Here is a 21177-nt window from a genome sequence, read left to right as displayed (position 1 = left end):
GAACTCATTTCTATTAATCTATGTGCTGTCCTGAGGCTGGTTTACCTCATCTATGAACTCCCCCATGTTGCTTCATCTGTGTCTGGCTTTTGACTCCTCTGACTCTGGCCTCCTTTTTCCCAGCATTCTCTTTGCCCAGAAAATCCTAACTATTGGCCAACCAACTTTTTACTAACAACGAGAGCAACACACATTCACAGTGGACAGAAGGGTTGTTTCACGGCATGATCCAGCATAATGTTTCCCACACCAAACAACTTTCTGTCTTTTCACAACAGGGCTTCCTAGAACCCACCAGGTCTCTGGGATCTGGTTTAAACCAGTTCTAGGTAGTGGGGAAAGAGTCCTACCAAAGGCAGGGTGGACTGCTGACCTGCTGTGTGACAGTAAGACACTTAGCTTCTCTTGAGTCTAAGTTTCAACAGCAATCCACACTGGAGGGTTAGGTAAGATGGCCTGCTGTTTGTCTCATTCCAGGGGCTCCTGGGATAGGCAAAGAGGTGTTGGACCCTGTCCACCCTATTCCAATCTCTCTGGCTGACTGTTCCTAGGAAACTGGCCTTGAGTGTCAAATCAGTTGTCTGGCTTCTGGTAGGAACCTCTCCCTTAGGGTCAGCAAGGGGCCACCTGACTGGGATTCTGGCCCAAGGGTGTTAAAGGCCAGCTTTCTCTGGTCTTGGGGTTAGAAAGAATGCCAGGCAGGAGCTGCCGGCCCAGCCCAGCTGAGGCCCTTTCTATCTAAGGGCCGTTTGATAAGCTTATCTCGGGGTTTGCAGGCTGCCAGGATATCCCCTCCATCCCTTCCTCCTCCCTCCTCATCCACCGATGAAACCATTACCCAGGTCACTCCCCACCGGCACCTGTAGGGCTCTTTCTAGCCACCAAAGGGTCCTAGCCAGTATCTGACCTTCCAACCCCTGCGGAGTAGAAGCTGGCAGCATGAAGTTGTGCAAGGCTGGGTCACACTTGGAAAGGTGACACACAGAGTGAGATGGCCCACTCTAATGCCCCCAGTGTGGAAGCATAACGTCCTGCTTCACAGACAGGGAGTTTGTGGTAAGGCTAGATGATCTAGTAACTCATGGAATGGCTAGAAGCATTGCGGGCTTCAGTTCCTGACCCAGCTGTGAGTTGAGGCTCTCTGTCACTTAACCCAGTGTCCACCTGAGTGCCTGCCTGGCCACGGTGTACTCCTGTGACATGGGTGACAGGTGAGCTGTCAGCCTGAGCAGCCTGGGAGCACCCACATTCTCTCTCCTCCCAACACAGACTCTTCCTTCTCCATTTCCATGGTCTGGGGAGTGTAGCAGAGCTGCTTAGCGTCCTGAAGTCAGTGCTGGGAGGTACACTGACCTCCTGAACCCTGCAGCTAATCTCTGTTCTCCAGTCCCCAAGGGTCACTTCCATCTGTAGGCAGTTGTGGCTTCTTTGTCCACTATCCAAGACCCTCCCGGGTGCCTGGGAAGCCTGAGGGACAATACCAGGAAGCCAGGCTCCTACCTCCAGGCCAGGCTTGAGTCAGTGCCCAGCCCAAGCCTGGCTGGGGACCTCCTTCTCCATTAGAAGCCTATAATTTATGCTCAGCCAGTCCTAGCACTTCAGAGAAACTGAGGCCCAGAGAAGGGAGAGAGTTAGCCAAGCCGCTCAGTGAAAGGACTTGTGACACCACCCTAGCTGTTTATTTTTCTCTAGGCAATTTGGGGTCTGGTGGGCTCTGCATCAGTCTTGGGCCACAGTGAACAAGCAGCCCTTGTTCAAGGATGAAGTATTCCCCTTTTGGAGGGTGGAGGCATGAGATGAGGCCAGCCCAAGGGGGTGAAGGGAGCAGTTGTGAGGCTAACTGAAGGTGTTGCCCTGGAAGCCTCACTTGTCCCAGCCCAGCCTGTCATCATGGTCTGGGCAGTGCCAAGACCCCTGGGCCTCTAGAGTTACATGGGTCTAAAGTGATCATCATGGCACCCTTGACCTCACCAAGACTACCTTGAGGAATCCCAGCCAGGAACTTGGCAGTGACAGCTACGTAAACAGTGGTGGGACCAGGGGACAGTGTGTTCTTACCTGTCCTCCAGCAAGCCCTCTTGAAAGAAAGGAGAGAGAGAGGGAGAGAGAGAGAGAGAGGGAGGGAGGGAGGGAGGAGAGAGAGAGAGAGAGAGAACACAAGTATGTGTGTACGTGTGACTGGTCCAGGATAGAGAGGCAGGATGTGTGTGTGTTTCCTAACTTACTCTAGGGATGGTATGTCAACAGAGACAGTGCCAGTGGGACCTGGCCGCAGGCAGATGACCAGATAATTGATCATCCAAACAGGGACATTTCTGAGTAGGGAAGGGCAGTGTTCAGGTTGTTCTGGGGCTGCAAGCAAAATTACAACTGACCTACCCCATCCAGTCCTCCAGCCTTACTCCCTGGGCCTCAGCTCCCCCATCTGTGAAGTTATTTCCTTGTGCTAAGAGCATCTGTCTTGTGTCACAGCCCTCAGAGCCTTCTATCTGGCCTGAGAGCTCAGATGCCTCGTGTCCCTTTGGAAGGAGCACGTATGAGGACAGTCCCTGCTCTAACCCTTTCTGCAGGTCCTCCCTGAACCCGCCAGCTGTGCCAGGACATAGCGGTGAGAATAATAGGCCCTAGTAACTGTTTACTGAGTACTTGCTGTGTGCCAGGCTTGCCCTCTTGAAGCTTCTTGGCAACCTTGGAAGGAATGACTTCATTTCATAGATAGAGGAAAGCCCCAGGTCACAGACAGTGCAACTCTGGCTTAAGGAAGCAAAGTCCCTTGCTACAAAATTACAAGACAGTTTCAGACTTGAGACTGGACCTTCTGGGGCATGTGGCCCAAGCCTGTTTCTTGGATGATGATACTGTGGGCCAGAGAAGCTTGGGTTCTTGGCTTAGACTGCACAGTGATGGGTTGGGGTAGAGGTGGGGACTAAACTCAGGGTAGCTCTCTTGAGTCCCAGGGCTAGCTGGCTCCTTTCCAAATGTCAGTTCTGGAAGGGAGGGAGGGTTTGAATGCCTCTACCTCAGCCCCTGGCATCCAGACAGCCTCTTAAGGCCTGTGTCATGCCTATTAGTTCACAGTTATATTTGGGCCTGGGTGCAGTGGTGCTGGCTGGCAGGGAGGAGGGGCGGAGACTGGGAGGGAGGAGGGGCGGGGACTGGGAGGGAGCCCCTCAGTGAGCAGGCCCCAGTATTGTCAGCAGCTGTGGATGGCAGAGCCACAGGGAAGGGGTGGGTGGAGAAATAAAAATAAACCACCAGGCTGCCTCCCAGCTAGCCAGAAAGCTCCTCTGTTTCTCCACTCTCTGCCCAAGGCCAAAGTGACCAGCCCCGCCCTCTTGTGACTCAGGCCTGCCTGCGCGGGCCAGGTCATCCCTCACCTGGAAGAGGTCTGTGCAGACCATGACACAGGACCCTTTAACCTGTCAGGAAGTGAAATGAAGTTGTGTGGCAGTACCAGGGCCTCAAGATCCCCGAAACCCGGGGTCTCCTAAAAGCCTCCTCTCCAGCCCTCAATTCTCCACTCTCTAGCAACTGAAGGGAACCGAAAGAGTCCTAGCTGTGTGTAAGATGTACAGGGCTATAGGGAAGTGATGGTCCTCATGTGCTGTTCATGGGATCTGAGCCCATGGCCAGAAGGCCCCTGGTAGGCCAAGGCCCCTTACCAGCCAGGATCTCAGATGTTCAGCTCCTGTCTCAGAGAGTGCAGCTATCTCGGGAGGGGAGGAGCGGTGTGCAGGAGAGGGATCCAGACAGAAGCAAGGGTCCGTGGCAATGTCTGCTTCATTCCCGCTGGAGTCACACCCAGGCTGGGCCTGTCTAACATCTCCTCAGATCTGAGGTGGATAAACTCAGCTCTCCCAGGTTGTACTATCCTTTCTGGGGACTCTCTCTGATTGTAGACTCACCATGGTCCTATGACTTTTCAAGTGGGCTTGCAGTGCCTACTTTGGCAATGAGAAAACAGAGGTTTAGAAGCTGGAGCCTCTTGACAGAGTTCCTCCAGTGGCTGGAGGGGGAACTGGGCCTTGAACCCAGGCCTGGGAGCCTGGGCAGTGTCCCGCCAGCCCTTCTCATTCACAGCTGTGCCATCTCCTCTGCAGGCCCAGTTCCCAGCGAAGAGACAGGGACCAAGGTCCGCTTCCCACTGTCTGACGATGTAGAGGAGGGATCCTGGACAGCCTCAGTGCTGGACCAGCAGGACAATGTCCTTGCACTGCAGCTCTGCACTCCAGCCAATGCTCCCATCGGCCAGTACCGCCTCAGCCTAGAGGCCTCTTCTGGCTACCAAGGCTCCAGCTATGTGCTGGGCCACTTCATCCTGCTCTTCAATGCCTGGTGCCCAGGTGAGTCACTTTCCATCTAAGGGGGACGGGGGTGCCAGGAACCAATAGAGGAAGCATCAAAGAGGATTGCTTGGGTGGGGCCATAGGTGAGCGTGTCTGCAGACTCAAACTAAGGATTCCTTTGGCATCCCAGTTTATAGACAGGAAGCCAGGTGACTCATCCGGTACCAAAGGATGTAGTCCAGGTCTGGGGCCCATTAGTTCCTACTGCACTAGGAACCAGGTGTCTGAATCCATTCGGCTGCTATCACAGAATCCCATAGACCGGCTGACAATTCTGGGGATCACGAGGTACAAGATCAAGATTGTGGGTCACATCTAGTGAGGACCTCCTTCTTGTGACCCAACATGATGAAAAGCATCACGTGGAGAGAGAGGGAGAGGGGATTAAACTCTTCAGTAGCCATCCTAACTTCGAGGTAACTAACCTGGTCCTCTGCTAGGCCCTCCTCCTAATACCATTACAATGCAAGAGCCTTGGGGACACATCATGAGGCTCCGTTAGGGGAGAGGTACCCCCAGCTTATGGCCAGTGCCAGACACTGTGCTCATTCTGTTCACAAGGCCCTGGTTTAAACTCATCCAGGTTGGCACCAGGATGGGAAACCGAACGAGGCACAGCAGGGGTCGGGTCTGGCTCCTAACTACACAGCTATGTCCTTACACAGCTGCCAGGGGAGATGTCAGCGTCCTTGTTGCCCAGACAGGAAACTGAGACTCAGAGAAGTGAAGTGACTCTTGGAAGCTCCTTCGGTCAGCTGGGGACAGTTGCAAAGGAGGAAGTGAGAGAGGAGAGCTGGGAAAAGCCCAGGCAGCCAGGCTGGGGGACACCTCCTCGGCATCAGTTCCGCTATCTCGGCCAGCCGTTTCCTTCTCGCTCTGACACAATGAGGCAGGAGAGGACCCTTAGGTGTCCAGCTTGGGAATTCAGCAGCCTTCCAGGCGTGTCTGACCTCTCTGCTCTTAGGCAACCCCTTCCTCTGGATCATTACTTGTTTGCTTTTCTTCTCTATTTTGGGAAGTTTTATGGCATACTTGATAGGGAGGCTTTTAAAATTCTTCTGCTGTGCCTACTTTGGCTTTTCTAATTCTAACAGATGCCAGAACAGCCCTTTTAAAATTTTTTATTTATTGATTTTCTGAGGCAGGGTCTCATGTAATTCAGGTTAGCCTCCAACTCACTGTAGCTGAGGATGGTCTTGAACTTCTGATCCTCCTACTTCTATACCCAGGTAAAAATACAGCCCCACCCCTTGTGAAGCTGGAGAGATGGCTAAGTGGTTAAAAGCACTGGCTGCTTCCCCAAAGGCTCAGGCTTTGAATCCCAGCACTCATACAGTGGATAGCAATCGCCTCTAACTCCAGTTCCAGGAGATCTGATGCCTTTCTGACTTCCTTGGTGGTGCACATACATTTATGCCAGCCAAATACCCATACACCCACCCACACATACACATGCACACTCACACATTCATATGTGCACACATGCTCTCTCTCTCTCTCTCTCTCTCTCTCTCTCTCTCACACACACACACACACACACACACACACACACACACACACACACAAACTACTCCAAGGATTCTGTTGTCTGTTTATTTAAGTTAATCTTAGCTCTGTCCATACACACCTGGAGAGATTACCATTTCCAAGAAGGCCTCTATCAAACATGGAAGGCCAGGCCTGGTATTGCAGGCCTATGAGTCTCATACTTGAAAACTGAGACAGAATGATTGTGAGTTCAAGGCCAGACTGGGCAACTTGGTGAGACCCTATCTCAAAAAAAGAGAAGGCTGGGGATGTAGCCTGGGTCTAATCAGCTAAAATCTGGGTTCTCCTGCAGTCGTCTTCAGATCTGTGCACAATGCCAAGTCTTTCCAAGAGACCAAATGCCTTGGACCTTGCCAACACAGACCGCGTCTGCCCAGTGCCCTGTTAATGCCCCTGAGGTCATCCCCAGCGGCCTGTGGGGTGTCTCACAGAACACACAATGCAGTGGTTTTTGGAACAAAGGTGGCTTTGCTGAGACAAACTATGGTTTGTTTGGGTGGAGGAAGAACCCTTGCCAACCCCCAGGGTCTTAGAGTTCAGGGCAGGGAGAGGCCTCTCCTGGGGATGTCCCCCTTCCTCTGGCTCCGCCTCACCCTGCCCTGAGGGTTGGAGTGGGTCTCAGCCAAGCAGTACAATGAATGACTAAGGTGACCCACATTGCAGGGTCTGGAGGAGGCAGGAAGTTGGACTTGGGTGGGAACAGCTATGGGGGGAAATTTTGAGGATGGATGGGAAAGGGCTGAATCTGCCTGGAAATGGGTGCCCCTGCCCTGGATCTAAGGCCACAGGATCGTGACAGCATGCATATGGCTTCATGTCCCCAGTGCAATCGATTTTACCAGAAGTCAGAGCCATGGTCCCAAGACCACATGTGCCAACCACACTCCATGTGGCGACCCTGAATTTTCCTTTTCCTTTCCCTCTCCCTCCTTCACTCTGCACAGAGCTTCGTAATGTAAAGCTACCCCCGCCCTCGGCTCTGGAGTCAAAGAGCATCGTGCCCAGAGTGCCCACCACACTCACCTTCCTTCCTGCAATGCAGAGGTTCGGGGCACTACACAGGTCTCTCTGGTGGTCTAACCTTGCCTCGTAGTAGCCCCTGGAGCCCTTTCTCCAGCAGATCCAGCAGAGACTAGAGTTTGCCTTTTTTAAAAAGACATGATGAAGATATTTTAATTTCTTTAAAGGGGGAAGGAGGTGCTGGGGATTCACCTCAGTTGGTAACATACACGAAACCCTAGGTTTGATGCCTAGCACCACAGAAGCGAGACAAGGTAACATACACGTGTGATGTTGGCACTCAAGAGACAGAAACAGGCGAATCAGAAATGCAAGGTCACCTTTAGCTACATAGGGAGTTTGAAGTCAACTGGGATCCATGAGACCCTGCCTTTAAAAGCGTTTGTTGTTGTCTAAGTAAATCATTTCATTGTGTGATACGAAGACATCAAGTATAGTTGAATTTTCTCTGTAATGGGGAGAGGAATTCAAGAAAATAGACACCCAGGCTAGGGGTTCACCAGAGTCATCACGAGGTCCTGGGTTTCTTCTCCCAGCCTCAGTTTCCCTGTCTATGGAACAGACACCATAAAGCCAGCCTGACCACTAAGCCTCAGTCTCGATGGCCCTGTTTCCTCCCCTGTAGTCATGGGGAACCCTGCGACCCACACCTTCTCTGGGCCAAAGCTTTGACAAGTGTCCTCAGCTTATGCCGTCACCTTCCAGATTCCTTAATCATGTCTCACGGAGCATCCATGACCCCAAAGTTGGTCAGGCTCTGCCTCCCCAGGACTGTGGTGACCCTTCCAGGGTGTCTTTCTGGCTCTGGTACCTTCTTCCTGTCTGGCCTAGGGCTCTGTTCCCAGCACACCGTGTCTGCCACACCTTTCACTTTTAGGCAGCACCAAGAGGTGCTGAGATGGATTCAAAGGCCCAGGTCACATTGAAAACGAGCATCAGAGCTGGGCAGCAATGGCGCATGCCTTTTATCCCAGCACTCAGAGGCAGAGACAGCTGAATCTCTGTGAGCTTGAGGCCAGCCTGTTCTACAAAGTTAGTTCCAGGACAGCAGGTTAAACAGAGAAATCCTGTCTCAAAACAAAAACAAAAAAAACAACAACAACAACAACAACAAAAACCAAAAACAACAAAAGAGCATCAGGACCAAGGACTTCCTAGTCCAGCCTCCCCCATCACTTATTTGATGTTAGCGCTTTCTCAGCTGTGAAACATTTCTGAGCCTCAGTCTTCCCTCCCATGTTTAAGATGGGGAGAGTAAATGGGTTCATGTGTTCTGCTTTCATCACAGCTCTGGGCATGCTGGGAAGTGGATGCATGATTAGTTTCTCTAATTGAGAGAGGCTTGGACTAGGGAGTTAGCCCCCAGATGCCATGTTGCAAGACCCCTGACTTTCTGGCTCAAGCTGAGCTCCCTTGCTTCTGTCCACAGCGGATGATGTGTACTTGGAATCAGAGGAGGAGCGACGGGAATACGTCCTTACCCAGCAGGGCTTCATCTACCAGGGCTCTGTCAAGTTCATCAAGAGTGTGCCTTGGAACTTTGGGCAGGTAGGACTGTGCCTGTCCCTTACGGTGACTACCCTGTGTCTGGGGAGCCTGAGATTTCAAAATGTGAGGGGGTTACAGAGTCACCCATTCCATCCTTTTAGAAATGCATGGTGTCCATATAGCTGCAGGCCCAGAGTGGTCTAAGGCTTGCCTAAGGTCACACAGCAGAGTCAGCATCCCTGGGCTCAGGGTAGGGGAAGGATGAGGAGAGTCTGTGGAGCAGTGAAGCTAGCTGGGGTTCTTAGAGGAGGGGGCAGCAAAGGCCTTTTGACAAAGTGATGACACTCAGCAGATATTCAGTGTGTGCTCAGCCTGTGTCAGGAAGTGGGTGATAATATCTCTGGGATACAAGAAAACACAAGTGGCCACACCCCTAGCCTTTGATTAGGCAGACCTGGGTAGGGCTGGTGTGTACCTTCACAAGGCTTTTCCAGGATGCTGATGTTGCTATCCAGAGAACATGTGTTTGCGTCAGCCACTGCTCAGTAACAAACAAGCCTGTCATGCAAGTGGCTGAAAGTAATGACCATTGTCAGGTCATGGCTCCTTACAAATCAAGACCAGCCACAGCAAAGCTATGGCATCCTGGCCGGGCTGAACTTAGACAGCTAGCTGGCTACTACTGTTGTTTCCGGTTCCCAGCCAGGGCTGATTCTGCAAACCCCAGATCTCATTTCCTTCATTACCCAGACTCCCAGAAAACCTCTTGATCCCGTAAAGAAAACTTAGAAAGCAGAACCATGGCGCCTGGCTGCTGGCGTGTTGGGGGTCTCCTAGAGTGCAACTCATCTTGAGACACTCCCGCCTCCAAGCCTCTGGATCAGAGTCTGGTGTTCAGACCCTCCTTGGGTGGAGCGAGGTCCTCCCATATGCCTCAGGGTCACTCTGACCACAGCTTCCTCCTGATGGATCATAGCTGCAGAGATCCTACCAGACAGCCTGGCTGTGGGAGTGAGGGAGCCGTGTCTCCATGACGCATAAACCTCACCCACAAATCAGTCTGGGCTCCCAGGGCTTTGCATTTTCTTCTGAGAAACAGGCCACATCCCTACTTTGACCTTCAAGGTTCTACTTCGCAGAGACCTAACGGAGAGGAAGCCTCATTGCCCATGGTGATCTCGGAGGGCTTCTAGAAGTAGGAAGCATTTGACCTGGGCTTTGAAGAGCAAGTAGGAGTTTGCCATACAAGAGGCTAGCTTGGTGGGGGAACTCAGAAGTGGGAAAACTTATATCCGTTGTAAGCAAAGGATCCCCAAGAGGTGAGGTGGGGAAAGTCCTGGTTGTAAATATCCCTGAGCATCAGGCTGATGGGAGCCCTAGAGGGCTGTTCTGTAGCATGGAACAAGGCTCCATCTAGCACAAGAAGAGGAGCAGAGGCAGGAAGAGAACCCTTGAGGTGCCACATGGGCAGGCCCCTCCTCTCCACACCCATGTCTCCCAGATGTCACACTGTTCCCTCCTTGGCCTTCAGCAGCTGGTACCCTGGGGATGCCTAGGACCAGTTGGGCTCCCATCTACTAGCAAGATGGAGTTGTGGCTCCCACAGCTGTAGGGGTATAGGACGGCTTCCTGGAGAGGCTGGTATCCCAGCTTCCTGTTCTATTGTTTGCTTGGACACAGTTTGAAGATGGAATCCTGGACACCTGCCTGATGCTCTTGGATGTGAACCCCAAGTTCCTGAAGGACCGTGCCCGGGACTGCTCCCGCCGCGGGAGTCCCATCTATGTGGGCCGGGTGGTGAGCGGCATGGTGAGTGTGGGGGGCTTTGGCAGGCTGTTTCCTTCTGGGGTGATGAGGCTGTGCTCTGTGTCGGGGATGATGAGGACTCGGGGCAGAGGTAGGTCTCAGCAAATAAGTTTAGAAAGCTTTACACAAACAAGGTTCCCAGTGTAATTCATTTAGCTATTCACCCAGCAAATATTGACCAATGGCCACTAATGTCCTGGGCACTAGGGTAGAGCTGGATCTAGACTGTGTGTGGTCTCAAATTCCATAGTACTCTATCCTAGTGGGTGGGAGGAGACATTCATTCGTGGAAACATGAGGAATGAGTGCCCAGGCATCAGTCAACATGCATGTGCTTGGGGAACAGGGTGTGTGAGCAGCTGAGCACAGGGTCCCACCCCAGGGAGGGGCGGAGGGGCCTCGCTCAGGTGTGGTCCACAGAGCTGACTAGAAGGAAAAGATACACAACCTGGGCTGAGGGCCTGAGGAGAGGCTGGAGTCGAGTGAGCAAGGGGAGTGGGTGGGTTCAGAAAGAGCTGGGTGGGCAGGGTCAGAGCATCCAAGGCCATGTGGGCTGTGGACCAGAGGCTGGATTCTGTTCTGGAAGCAGTGGATGTTTGGGAGATACGTGGGGCCAGCGTGGGTGTTTGGAAAACTTAAATCACACCATGCCACTTTCGAGTGACCCTGGATTCATAGGGCGGTTCAGGCCCTGAATCAAATTCTTGGCCATGGCTTTGCTGGTTCTGCCTTCCTCTGTCTCCTGAGCCCTTGGCTGCGCCCCCCAGTTATCCCTGACATCTGTCTGTCTGCACCGGGACACACTACGTCTGCAATCCTTCGTCCTAAGATAGCCTGACTTTGATCCCGTGCTGTATGCCTACCCTCCACCTCGGTCCAAGCTCTGCCTCCCATGATGCTCTGTTGATTGCAGGTCAACTGCAATGATGACCAGGGTGTGCTTCTGGGCCGATGGGACAACAATTATGGGGATGGTGTCAGCCCCATGTCCTGGATTGGCAGCGTGGACATCCTGAGGCGGTGGAAGGAACATGGCTGTCAGCAAGTGAAGTACGGGCAATGCTGGGTGTTTGCGGCCGTAGCCTGCACAGGTAAGCTGTGACTGGGTAGCCTGGGACCAGTCTCAGCATCCAGTAGCCCATGGGGACACAGGGAGACCCGATTTCAGTACTGTTTCTGCTATTACGATACCATGTAGCCTAGACAATATGGCAACTAGCTGGTCCTTTTCCTGCCTCTCTTCTTCCCATGGATTCCAGACCCTGATCCTTTTCTCTAGGGCCTACACCTTCCCTCCAAGGGACCTCCTGAAGTCTCCTGGAGAGATCCCGGACCCCTGCCTCTTACCTAGGTGCCTTTGTCTCTGGCTATGGCCACCTTCTAGGCTGGTATGCAAAGAGATAAGGAAACCCTCAAGTCCACAGCTCAGAGGCCCTGGGAGCAATGCTTAGTCTAACTGTCCAGTCTCTAGGTGGACTTGGGGCAGAGAATTAGTGTCTCCAAGCCTCAGTTTCCTCACTTGAAAAATAGAGACAACAGTGATAAAGCTGATCACAGGGATTCCTGAGGCCTGGGACAGTGCCACTCAGCAGAGGCAAGAATGGCTTGGCCTGGGGACCAAGGGCATCAAGGGCCCCAAGGCGTCTTGGTGGCTCCCTGGGTATCTTATCAGTGCCTGGCCCTCAGCAGCATCAACCACACGACATTTGCCTTGGAGGGCATGTGACACCCTGGCTGCCCCATAGTACTTCCCAGTGCTGCTCTGGGATGAGGCAGAAGGGCCTGTCACACCACTCCTCTGAATCACCACATCCTAGCAAGCTGCTATTATAGGCTCCTCTTCCCCAGTGGGAAACGAAGCTCAAAGAGAGGAAATGACTTGCCCGGGGTCACACAGCTGGCTCAGGGCACAGTCTGGCCCTCAACAAGGTGTGTATGACGCTGGGGAAGCCCCAAGTCCTTAGGCTGTGGTGATGAGGTCTCTCAGGACACTGTCCTGGGGACAGGAAAGATGCTGACTCTGACAGCAGCCAAGCAACGCAGAGCCTCCTGTCTGTGCCTGGAGGCACACTGCGTATGGAACAAGGCCTAGGGCTTACACCAGCTCCAGCCGAGGCTGCAGGAACCAGGCAAGAGGTAGCGGGTTACTGCTGTTCCTCCCCCTCCAAACACCTTCTCCTGGCCAGAAGTCAAGGCCATCTGGGAAGCTCTTTCACAGGCCAATGTGGGAAAAGGGCAAAGACCACACCCAACCCCCCTTCAAAGATTCAAAGTCAATCAAAACGAAAAGCAAAACCTAAGTCCCATGACTGGCGTTCACTGTGAACTCTTGTCTGGTTTTATTTTCTTAGACATTTACTTTCCTTTCCCCATCCCGGGAATCTCTCCCTTTTACAGGAAGGGCTGGGTATGTCTCAGGGTTACCCTGCTTGCCTAGTGGGCCCAAGGCCCTTGCAACGAATTCGCAAAGTGCTTACCTAGCAAATATGAGGCCCTGGTCGAACCCCACCACCACATAAATGGGTATTATAGTGAATGTCCAGCAATCTCAGAGCACAGGAGATGGAGGCAGGAGGATCAGGAACAGAAATTCAGTGTTCAAGAGTTCAGAGTCATCCTTGGCTCCATAGTTAGGCCAACCAGGGTTACATGAGACCCTGTGTCAAAAGAATTTAAAGCGGGGAGAGGCGTTTGTGAGTCTTGCCCTCCTCTTTGTGATGAGCCCGCAGGGTTGAGCTTAGCCTACCCAGAGCACTAAGCACCTTGCTCTGCCCCCTGCTGTTCCTGACTGGTTCTGACCTCCCTCATCATCTGTGCTTTGCTCCCAGGGCTTCCAAGCTAGAGGGGTACTAGAGGTCAGTGTGGCTGGAGTGAAATGTGCCAGGAGGTGATCAGAAATCGGAGGCCACAGCAGAGATCTGGCTTTAATGTCCAGTACTATGGGGAGCCACTGAAGATTTATTTTATTTGTATTTTAGAGTGATGAAAGAGGAACATAGTGGGCATGGGGTGACCAGCCAGGTAGGCATCATTGCCGGGCAAGAGTGACTGGTGCATAATCTCACCACCTGTTCAGTGGGCCCATCGTCCCTTGGGGCACAGATGGGCCTATGGAGGACTGGGCGGGGCAGCTTTGTGGACCCTTTTTCGTCTCCCACCGCCCAATCTCCAGTGCTCCGGTGCCTTGGCATCCCTACCAGAGTGGTGACCAACTACAACTCAGCCCACGACCAGAACAGCAACCTGCTCATCGAGTACTTCCGTAATGAGTTCGGGGAGCTGGAGAGCAACAAGAGCGAGATGATCTGGTGAGGGGCCTGTGGCGAGACCAAGAGGAGAAACCTGCTAAGCTCCCTGGGATAGGCCACAGTTGAACTGGACCTCGATGGCTGAGCAGGAGGAGTGCACAGGGGACCTGGGCTGAGAGGCAGAAATCCTAGCACAGACAGCCCTGGAAGGGATGGCAGGAGGAACTGGGAGGGGCTGGGGGTTATAAATACAGCACGAGGTGGGACCATGGTGGATCCCATGGCAGGGGACAAACATGCTATCAGGCAGAAACATACATGCGAAGGAACTTTTATTGGGAGTGGTGGAAGAGAGAGAGGGGAAGAGAGAGAGGAAAAAAGAGAGAAAGAGAAAGGGACAGAGAAGAGAATGGGGAGAGACAGAACAGACATCTGTTTGCCTCCTTAGAGGGATGTTGGAGAGCAAGGAGGTGGGCGGAGCCTGCCTCTTAAAGAAACCTTTGCACCTGTGTGCAGACTACTACGTAGTGATGTAGCAGCCATAGAGCCCTGGGCTGGCCAGGGTACTGCCTGAATGCATCTTGCCAGGTGACAGGGGGCAGGCCAGCATAATGCCTGACGGGGTCTGGAATGTGAGTTGGGATCCTGACTGACTTCCAGGACTACTCTCAGCTTCAGAGTAGGAGAGGACTGAGGCATCCCCAAAGACCAGGGCTGGAGCAGGGAGCTGAGGCTGGGGTGCTCAGGGGGTGGAGAGGGGGTCTGGACCAGGCAGGGAGTTAGGGCAGGGTAGGAGCTAGAGCCAAGGAAGGAGAGGTTAGTGAGACCAAAGGGCTCCAAAGATTGTGGAGGGTCAGAGGACAAGGAGTCTCCACTAAGGAGCTTGCTACTGAGACAGCTCCTGGAGAGGCCAGAGAGATGGGCTCAGGACTTCCTGGTTTCCCAAAGTGAGTAGGATCTGTAGGGAATGACACAAAACAAACAAACAAAACCAAAAACTGTCTTCTGACTCTGTCCCCAACTAGGAACTTCCACTGCTGGGTGGAGTCCTGGATGGCCAGGCCGGACCTAGAGCCAGGCTATGAGGGGTGGCAGGCCATTGACCCCACACCACAGGAGAAGAGCGAAGGTGAGTGGGACAGCATTCCCAGACGGAAGCTAGGTGGAGGAGCTGCAGCATGGTGGGGCTGAGATGCCAGCCTGAGGCCAGCGATGGCATGACAGCATTTCATCAGCGTTCATAGTGTACGTCGTTATCATTTAGAGATACTGCATGCTCGTTGTACAGGAGGGGAAGTGCAAACAAGCACAAAGAAAAAGTAACATCTTCGCCCTCCCCCAAAATAGCATCGTCAATTGATTCCAGTGATTCTAAATGTGATGTTTGTGTGTGTGAGAGAGAGAGACAGACATCACCAAGGCAAAGTCTGACAAAGTGCATAGACATTCCCTTGGAATATTTTTTAAATGCGCAGAATCCAAGGCATAGGGATACAAAGAGCACCAACATTCTAGAAAAAGCCCTTTATGGCATAGCAACACTTGATTCTCACAGAGCAAGTTCTAGTCCTGGGGCCAGTGTATGTGACAGCTCCTGCTATCTGGGACAACTGCAAGGTGATGAGAAATGTCTCTGGCTCTTAGCAGTGGCAGTTGTAAGTGCCCCTGTGCTTTTTCATTTGATTTTTGTCAGAGGACAAGCTGCCAAAGCTCAGAAAGTTAAAGATGTCATTTTTCTACATCTAACGCCACTGGACCTTTAGGTTCTGTTGGAAGCTGGGCAGGGACTGTGGAGTAGGTGAGGAGTGACAGTGTTAGGTGGCCTCTTTGTAGCCTCATCTGTATCCCAGGGTGACATTCCTGTGAGTTCCATTTTCATTTGCTGTGACATGCCAGAATATCCCCACCCGTCTCTAGCCCCTAACACTGTAGATGTGGACAGTTTTACTTTCATAAACCCGGGTCCCACATTCAGTATTGGCTGAGACTTAGCTGTCCCGGGTGTTAATCTCCATCCAGCATGCCCAGTTGGTGGAAGCAAGACCTGGCCTCGTGGTGTTCTTAAGATGCCTTGGGGTACGTTATCAAAGACTGTGGAGCTTTAGACAGAGAACTTTACCTCTGTGGTTCATGGACCATCATTAGGTGGGTGCAGATACAACCCCACAGTAAAATGCAGCTCGGAGAAGTGACTGGTTTGCCCAAAGTCACACAGCTAACAGCAGGCCAAGCTCAGACTTGAATGCCAACATCCTGTTCTGGAGTCTGTATCCTGGTGCATTCTGGGAATGGCTTCCCTGGCCAAAGAGTTGTCTGGTCCTGAGAGCTCCTGCTGCCTGTGTGACAATCATGAAGGGGTCTGGTGTCACCCTCTGTGTAGCTCTGCCCATTCCTCCCTCTTATCCCAAACAGGGACGTACTGCTGTGGCCCAGTCTCAGTTCGGGCCATCAAGGAGGGTGACCTGAGCACCAAGTACGACGCACCCTTTGTGTTCGCTGAGGTCAATGCTGATGTGGTGGACTGGATCCGGCAGGAAGATGGGTCTGTGCACAAATCCATCAACCGCTCCTTGGTTGTGGGGCAGAAGATCAGCACTAAAAGTGTGGGCCGTGACGAGCGGGAGGACATCACCCACACCTACAAGTACCCAGAAGGTAGGTGTCCGCACCCTCTGAGCCTTCAACCTAGCCCTGCAGATGGGCAGCTAGTTTTACTAGCCCGTCAGCCTTGTGTATACATGTGTGTTACATTTGGCAACCTATTTATGTCAGTGACCCACATGTTGTGATCTATCTTAAGAAACTCCTCAAAAGCAGGTGTAGACACTGAAGTATAGTAGTAAAGGGTTGTTTGTTTAGAAAAATCATTCGACAAAAGATTTTGTCTGAGCTGGACACAGGGGTACATGTCTGTGATCCCAGCTACTTGGGAAGCTAAGACAGGAAAATCATGAGTTCAATACTAACACTGTGAGTGAGGTCCTTTATCTTTTTTTCTAGATGATTTGTTTATTTTTGTTTCATGTGCATTGGTGTTTTGCCTACATGTATATCTGTATGAGGGTCCCGGCTCCCCTAGAACTGGAGTTACAGATAGTTGTGAGTTGCCACGTGATTGCTGGGAATTGAACTCAGGTCCCCTGAAAGAGTAGCCAGTGCTCTTAACTACTAAGCCATCTCTCCAACTCTGAGGTCCTTCATCTTTAAAAAAAAATGGTCTGGAGAGAGATAGAATGTGGTGTATGTGTGTGTCCATGTGGACATACGCATATGCATATGTACATATGTGCATATATTTGGAGACAGAGACTATGTTGGTTGCCTCTATTGCTCTCCATTTTTACAAAAGACTTATTTTTTTATTCATATGGAGTGTGTGTGTGTGTGTGTGTGTGTGTGTGTGTGTGTGTGTGCCCAAGGAGTCCAGAAGAGAGTGCTGGTGGCCATGGAACTGGAGTTACAGACAGTTGTGAGTTGAGTGCTGTGGATGCTGGAGAAACAGGAAGTGCTCTCAACCTCTGAGCATCTCTCCAGCCTCACCTTACTCTTTAGTCAGAGTCTCTCACTGAGCCCAGAGCTCACCAGCTGGCTAAGCTGGCTGGCTAGCAGACTATGGGGAGCCTCCTATCTGTAGATCCCCAACACTGGGGTTACAGACATGCTCTACCATGCCTGGGCTCGCAAGGGTGCTCAGGATCTGAAGTGGGTCCACAATGGCACTGACTGACCCATGCCCTCATCCTTGTCCACCTGGTTTGTAAGCCTCACTTTTTCATTGTTTTGACTCTCAATAAAACTGGAGAGCATAGCTGCAAAATAGGAGAGACGTGGATCTCAGGAGGAAAATTGATAATATCCATGTTGTGTCTTATGTTATTAATGGGGTGTGTTGGGGCAGGGACTGCCAGAAAAGCTAGCAGTCCAGAGATGCCATGAGGCACATTCCTGAAAACCAGATAGTAACAGGTTCAATCCCACCCAGAAGGCAGCATCTTTCTCTCGCTAGTGGAGAATCAGTAAGGAAAAGGTTTCGCAAGACTGACTGGGTGCATCCACCAACCCACTTGGTATGTTAGAGGTTTCCTAAGTCTCACTGTGTGCCAACCTTCACGACACTTACAGAGGTGACTGAAATATTGCAATCCTGGCCTTGGCCTGGCCCCCACTGAGTCCAAGGCTACCTGGGGATTGATTGGTACTGTCTGGACATGTTCTAGCTGGGAAGGAGGAGACAGAAGAAAACATGCTTTCTCTGGCCTTCAAAAGTTCAGGCTGATAGACTGATAGAAAAACAGAGCTGGGGCTGAAGGGATGGCTCAGCGACTGAGAGTACTCGCTGCTCTTACAAAGAGTCAGGGTTTGTTCCCAGCACCTACAAAGTGCCGCGTGCATGTGTGAGCACACACACACACACACACACACACACACTTGCCCACACACACTCGCCCCCTGCGCGCACACACACACACACACACACAGTGGCTCAAACCATCGGTAACACCAGTTTCATGGAATCTGACCCCCTTCTCCTGGCCTCCATGGGCTTCAGACATGTATATGGTGCACATACATACATGCAGATAAAACCTATTCTCATAACAATAAATAAATCTGTTACAAATGAAGACCAGCTGTGTACCTAATCACAGTGGCCAGAGAAGGGAAGGGCACACGGAGAGGGTGGGTGGAACACACAGGGAGAAATGGTCGTCTCCACTGGAGGCCTCAACAGTAGGAAGAGGAGGGAAGGAAGGGCCGTCAGGAGGAGTAGTCCTTGTACTAACAAATCACTGTGTCCCTGCTTCACGTGCTCCATCCACTGTCACAACTCTGAGTGCGGCACAGAGGTTTAAAAAATGTAACCTTGACTCTTGAGGTGCTGGGGGGGCAGGGTAAACACATAAAGGAAGGAGTGGTAAGGAAACCTTCTCGGGGGGAAGGGTTGCTTAAGGTTGGATTTTGAGAGTAGTATAGGAGTTCAGCTGTGGAGAATGGGATCCAACTTCCTAGCACAGAACTGTAGAGAAGAGATTGGCTCCCTTGGGGCTGCTTGGAGTCACGAGGACTCTGAAAAGTCATCAAGTCTATCCCATTGTCGCAGGTAAGATCAGAGCTCTCTTTTCTATTGTACAGGGTCGCCTGAGGAGAGGGACGCCTTCACCAGGGCCAACCACCTGAACAAGCTGGCCGAGAAGGAGGAGACGGGGGTGGCCATGCGGATCCGTGTGGGCGAGAGCATGAGCATGGGCAACGACTTTGATGTGTTTGCCCACATCGGGAATGACACCTCTGAGAGCCGTGACTGTCACCTCCTGCTCTGTGCCCGCACTGTCAGCTACAACGGGGTGCTGGGGCCCGAGTGCGGCGCTGAGAACATCAACCTGACCCTGGACCCCTTCTCTGGTAAGGCTCTGCCTGCCCAGAGCATCCAGTACTTCACGAGTGTGTCTCACCTCCCTGCATCACCAGGGCCAAGCACGTGCTAAGCACTTTCTTAGTACCATGGCGTGTGAGTGTGCGTGCATGCGTGAGTGTGTGGGGCGGGGGAGCAGAAGCCACCACAGGTGTCATCCCTCAAGTACCACCCACCTTTGTTTGTATATGACAGGGTCTCTCACTGGCCAGCTAGTCCCAAGGTTCTCTTGTCCCCTCCTATCCCTCCTCCCAGAACTGCAATTACAAGCCTGGCATCTTTTCCTTTCCTTTCCTTTTCTTTTCTTTTCTTTTCTTTTCTTTTCTTTTCTTTTCTCTTCTTTTCCTTTCTCTTCTTTTCACTTGTATTCATTCCAGGGATGGAACTCAGGTTCTCGAGCTTGCAAGGCAAGTCTGTTATTGACTGAGTGGTCTCCCCAGCCTCCCAGCATGCTTAATTCTTATATCTAAAAGAGAAATGGGAGCCAGTATGATGGAGCATACCTGCAATTCCAGTTCTCTGGAGGCTGAGGCAGTAAGGTTGACAGTCTGAGACCAGCTTGGGCTACATAATGAGATCTTGTCTAAAAACAAAACAAAACAAAACAACAACAACAAAAACCCGAAGGTGTGTGTATGGGGTGTGTGGATTCCGTCACTGCACCCACTTTCTAGATGAGGAGACGGAGGCACAGAGCAGTCAAGTCAGGAGTTTGAGCCTATCTTGTTTCATGGCATCTTCCCACGACCCTGCTGGCTTCCTAGATGCTGTGTTCCTGTCCCAGCTAATTCCCTTCCTCCGTGTTCTCCTAAAATTGTTCTGGGCCCTGAGGTCGCACGCTGAGATAGCAAAGTGCCAGGACACAGTCCATCTCCATAGCCATCCATCATTGGTCGTGTACGGTTGCACTATCAACACTCCGTAATGAAGAGCCAGTGGGACCTGCCTGGAGAGGGGGGAGGCCCAAACTCCCACTCCTGCCTTCACACAGTACTCCAGGCCCTCCACCCAGCACTGGCATAGCTCAGCTTCCCTGGGCAGACAGCCCTGAGCTTGAAACCAGCTCTTGGCCCTTCTCTCCCAGGCTTGGAAAGCCCCCGCCCTAGGCTGGGGTCCCAGAACTGACACTATTGAATGATGCATTCTGAAGCCAGCTGGACTCACGTGGCATTTGCCGCTGCCACCTTCACGGTGCACAGTGCACAGGCTGGCAAGGTGACCACACCCATCACGGGAGGCCGCAGCACACTCGCCTGATGAACAGCTCTGGGGACTCAGAGCAGATGTGGAGTCACCGTGGCCAGAACCTGGTGCCATGCTTCTGCTTCAGGAGACATCCAGAGAGACTGACAGGCAGGGTCTTTCCTTACCACGGTGGTGACAGGAGGCAGGATCAGCTCAGGGTATGTCTGTCACCTTGATGGCATGGGAAGAACACACTGACACCACTATATCTGGATCCAAGAGTAAGGGGCAGGGCCTTGTCACCATGGCTGCATGGGGTAGCTTGGATACCCATATTCTGGTTGCCACCACCTGCTGCCATTGCCCTGGACATTGCTTTCCCATACAGGTCACAGGCCCCCATTCGTACAAAGGTCAGTCCATCTTTTAAGGCCTTCCAGCCGATACCAGTCACTTGAGCCTTTAAATGAGCTACCCCGAGGGAGGCAGTGATGAACCTGGGCCAAGCGCTAAGTGCCAGGCGCCTTACCATCAGCCATGGAGTCACCTCTGCCCCACAGATAGCATTAGAGAGCCTGCATTGTATTGCAGGAGCTCCAGCCAGGCCCACAGTTCAGCTGAGGGTGTCCTGCTTGCCCGGAATCCATGAGGGACAGACAGCACAGGGAACAGGGAGGACAGGGCAAGAGCTCTGTGTGCTGGGCTCCGACTGGAAGGCACAGCTAGTCCAACGTGGCCTGTTGGGGCTTCCAAATCCAAGGATCACATGAGATGGATTCTTCTCCTCTTTGGCAGCATTGTTGACGATTATTGCTCTTTCATGATACGATCTGGGGACTTCCACATGCTAATGGACAGGAAGCCAGGCCCAGGACAATTGGATGGAGTTCAGTTGTCCCAGCCTGGCCGCAGCCCAGCTGCTCTCCCCTTCCTCCACCCTGCTCTCTCTCTCTCCTCCCTCAGCCACCAGTGGTCAGTGTGGTTCAGGGACCAGACCCAGGGGACCTTCAAGAACAGGGCATAATGTTCAAGGGAGGACTTGGGCTGACCACATTCAGTTTCTCCTCCCAGCCAGCATTTGGCCCAAGACCAAGGCCTGGTTACTGACCTGTGAACATTGGCT

At 52.3% G+C, this 21177-nt stretch overlaps 1 protein-coding gene across 1 annotated transcript in view; it reads left to right on the top strand.

Moving 5' to 3' along the window:
* Tgm2 (transglutaminase 2) overlaps window positions 1-21177 on the top strand; it is a 29898-nt gene that overhangs the window by 3728 nt on the left and 4993 nt on the right. Inside the window, exons 3-10 of the mRNA XM_005082655.4 lie at window positions 4101-4343; window positions 8344-8462; window positions 10083-10211; window positions 11122-11299; window positions 13381-13516; window positions 14482-14585; window positions 15869-16111; window positions 18590-18859. Of these exons, the coding sequence (XP_005082712.1) occupies window positions 4101-4343; window positions 8344-8462; window positions 10083-10211; window positions 11122-11299; window positions 13381-13516; window positions 14482-14585; window positions 15869-16111; window positions 18590-18859 (1422 nt within the window). The remainder of the gene's footprint in view (window positions 1-4100; window positions 4344-8343; window positions 8463-10082; window positions 10212-11121; window positions 11300-13380; window positions 13517-14481; window positions 14586-15868; window positions 16112-18589; window positions 18860-21177) is intronic.

The sequence above is a fragment of the Mesocricetus auratus genome, unplaced genomic scaffold (assembly GCF_017639785.1).
Source record: "Mesocricetus auratus isolate SY011 unplaced genomic scaffold, BCM_Maur_2.0 Super-Scaffold_100028, whole genome shotgun sequence".
Classification (NCBI taxonomy): domain Eukaryota; kingdom Metazoa; phylum Chordata; class Mammalia; order Rodentia; family Cricetidae; genus Mesocricetus; species Mesocricetus auratus.
This window is presented reverse-complemented; position numbering and strand designations above follow the sequence as displayed.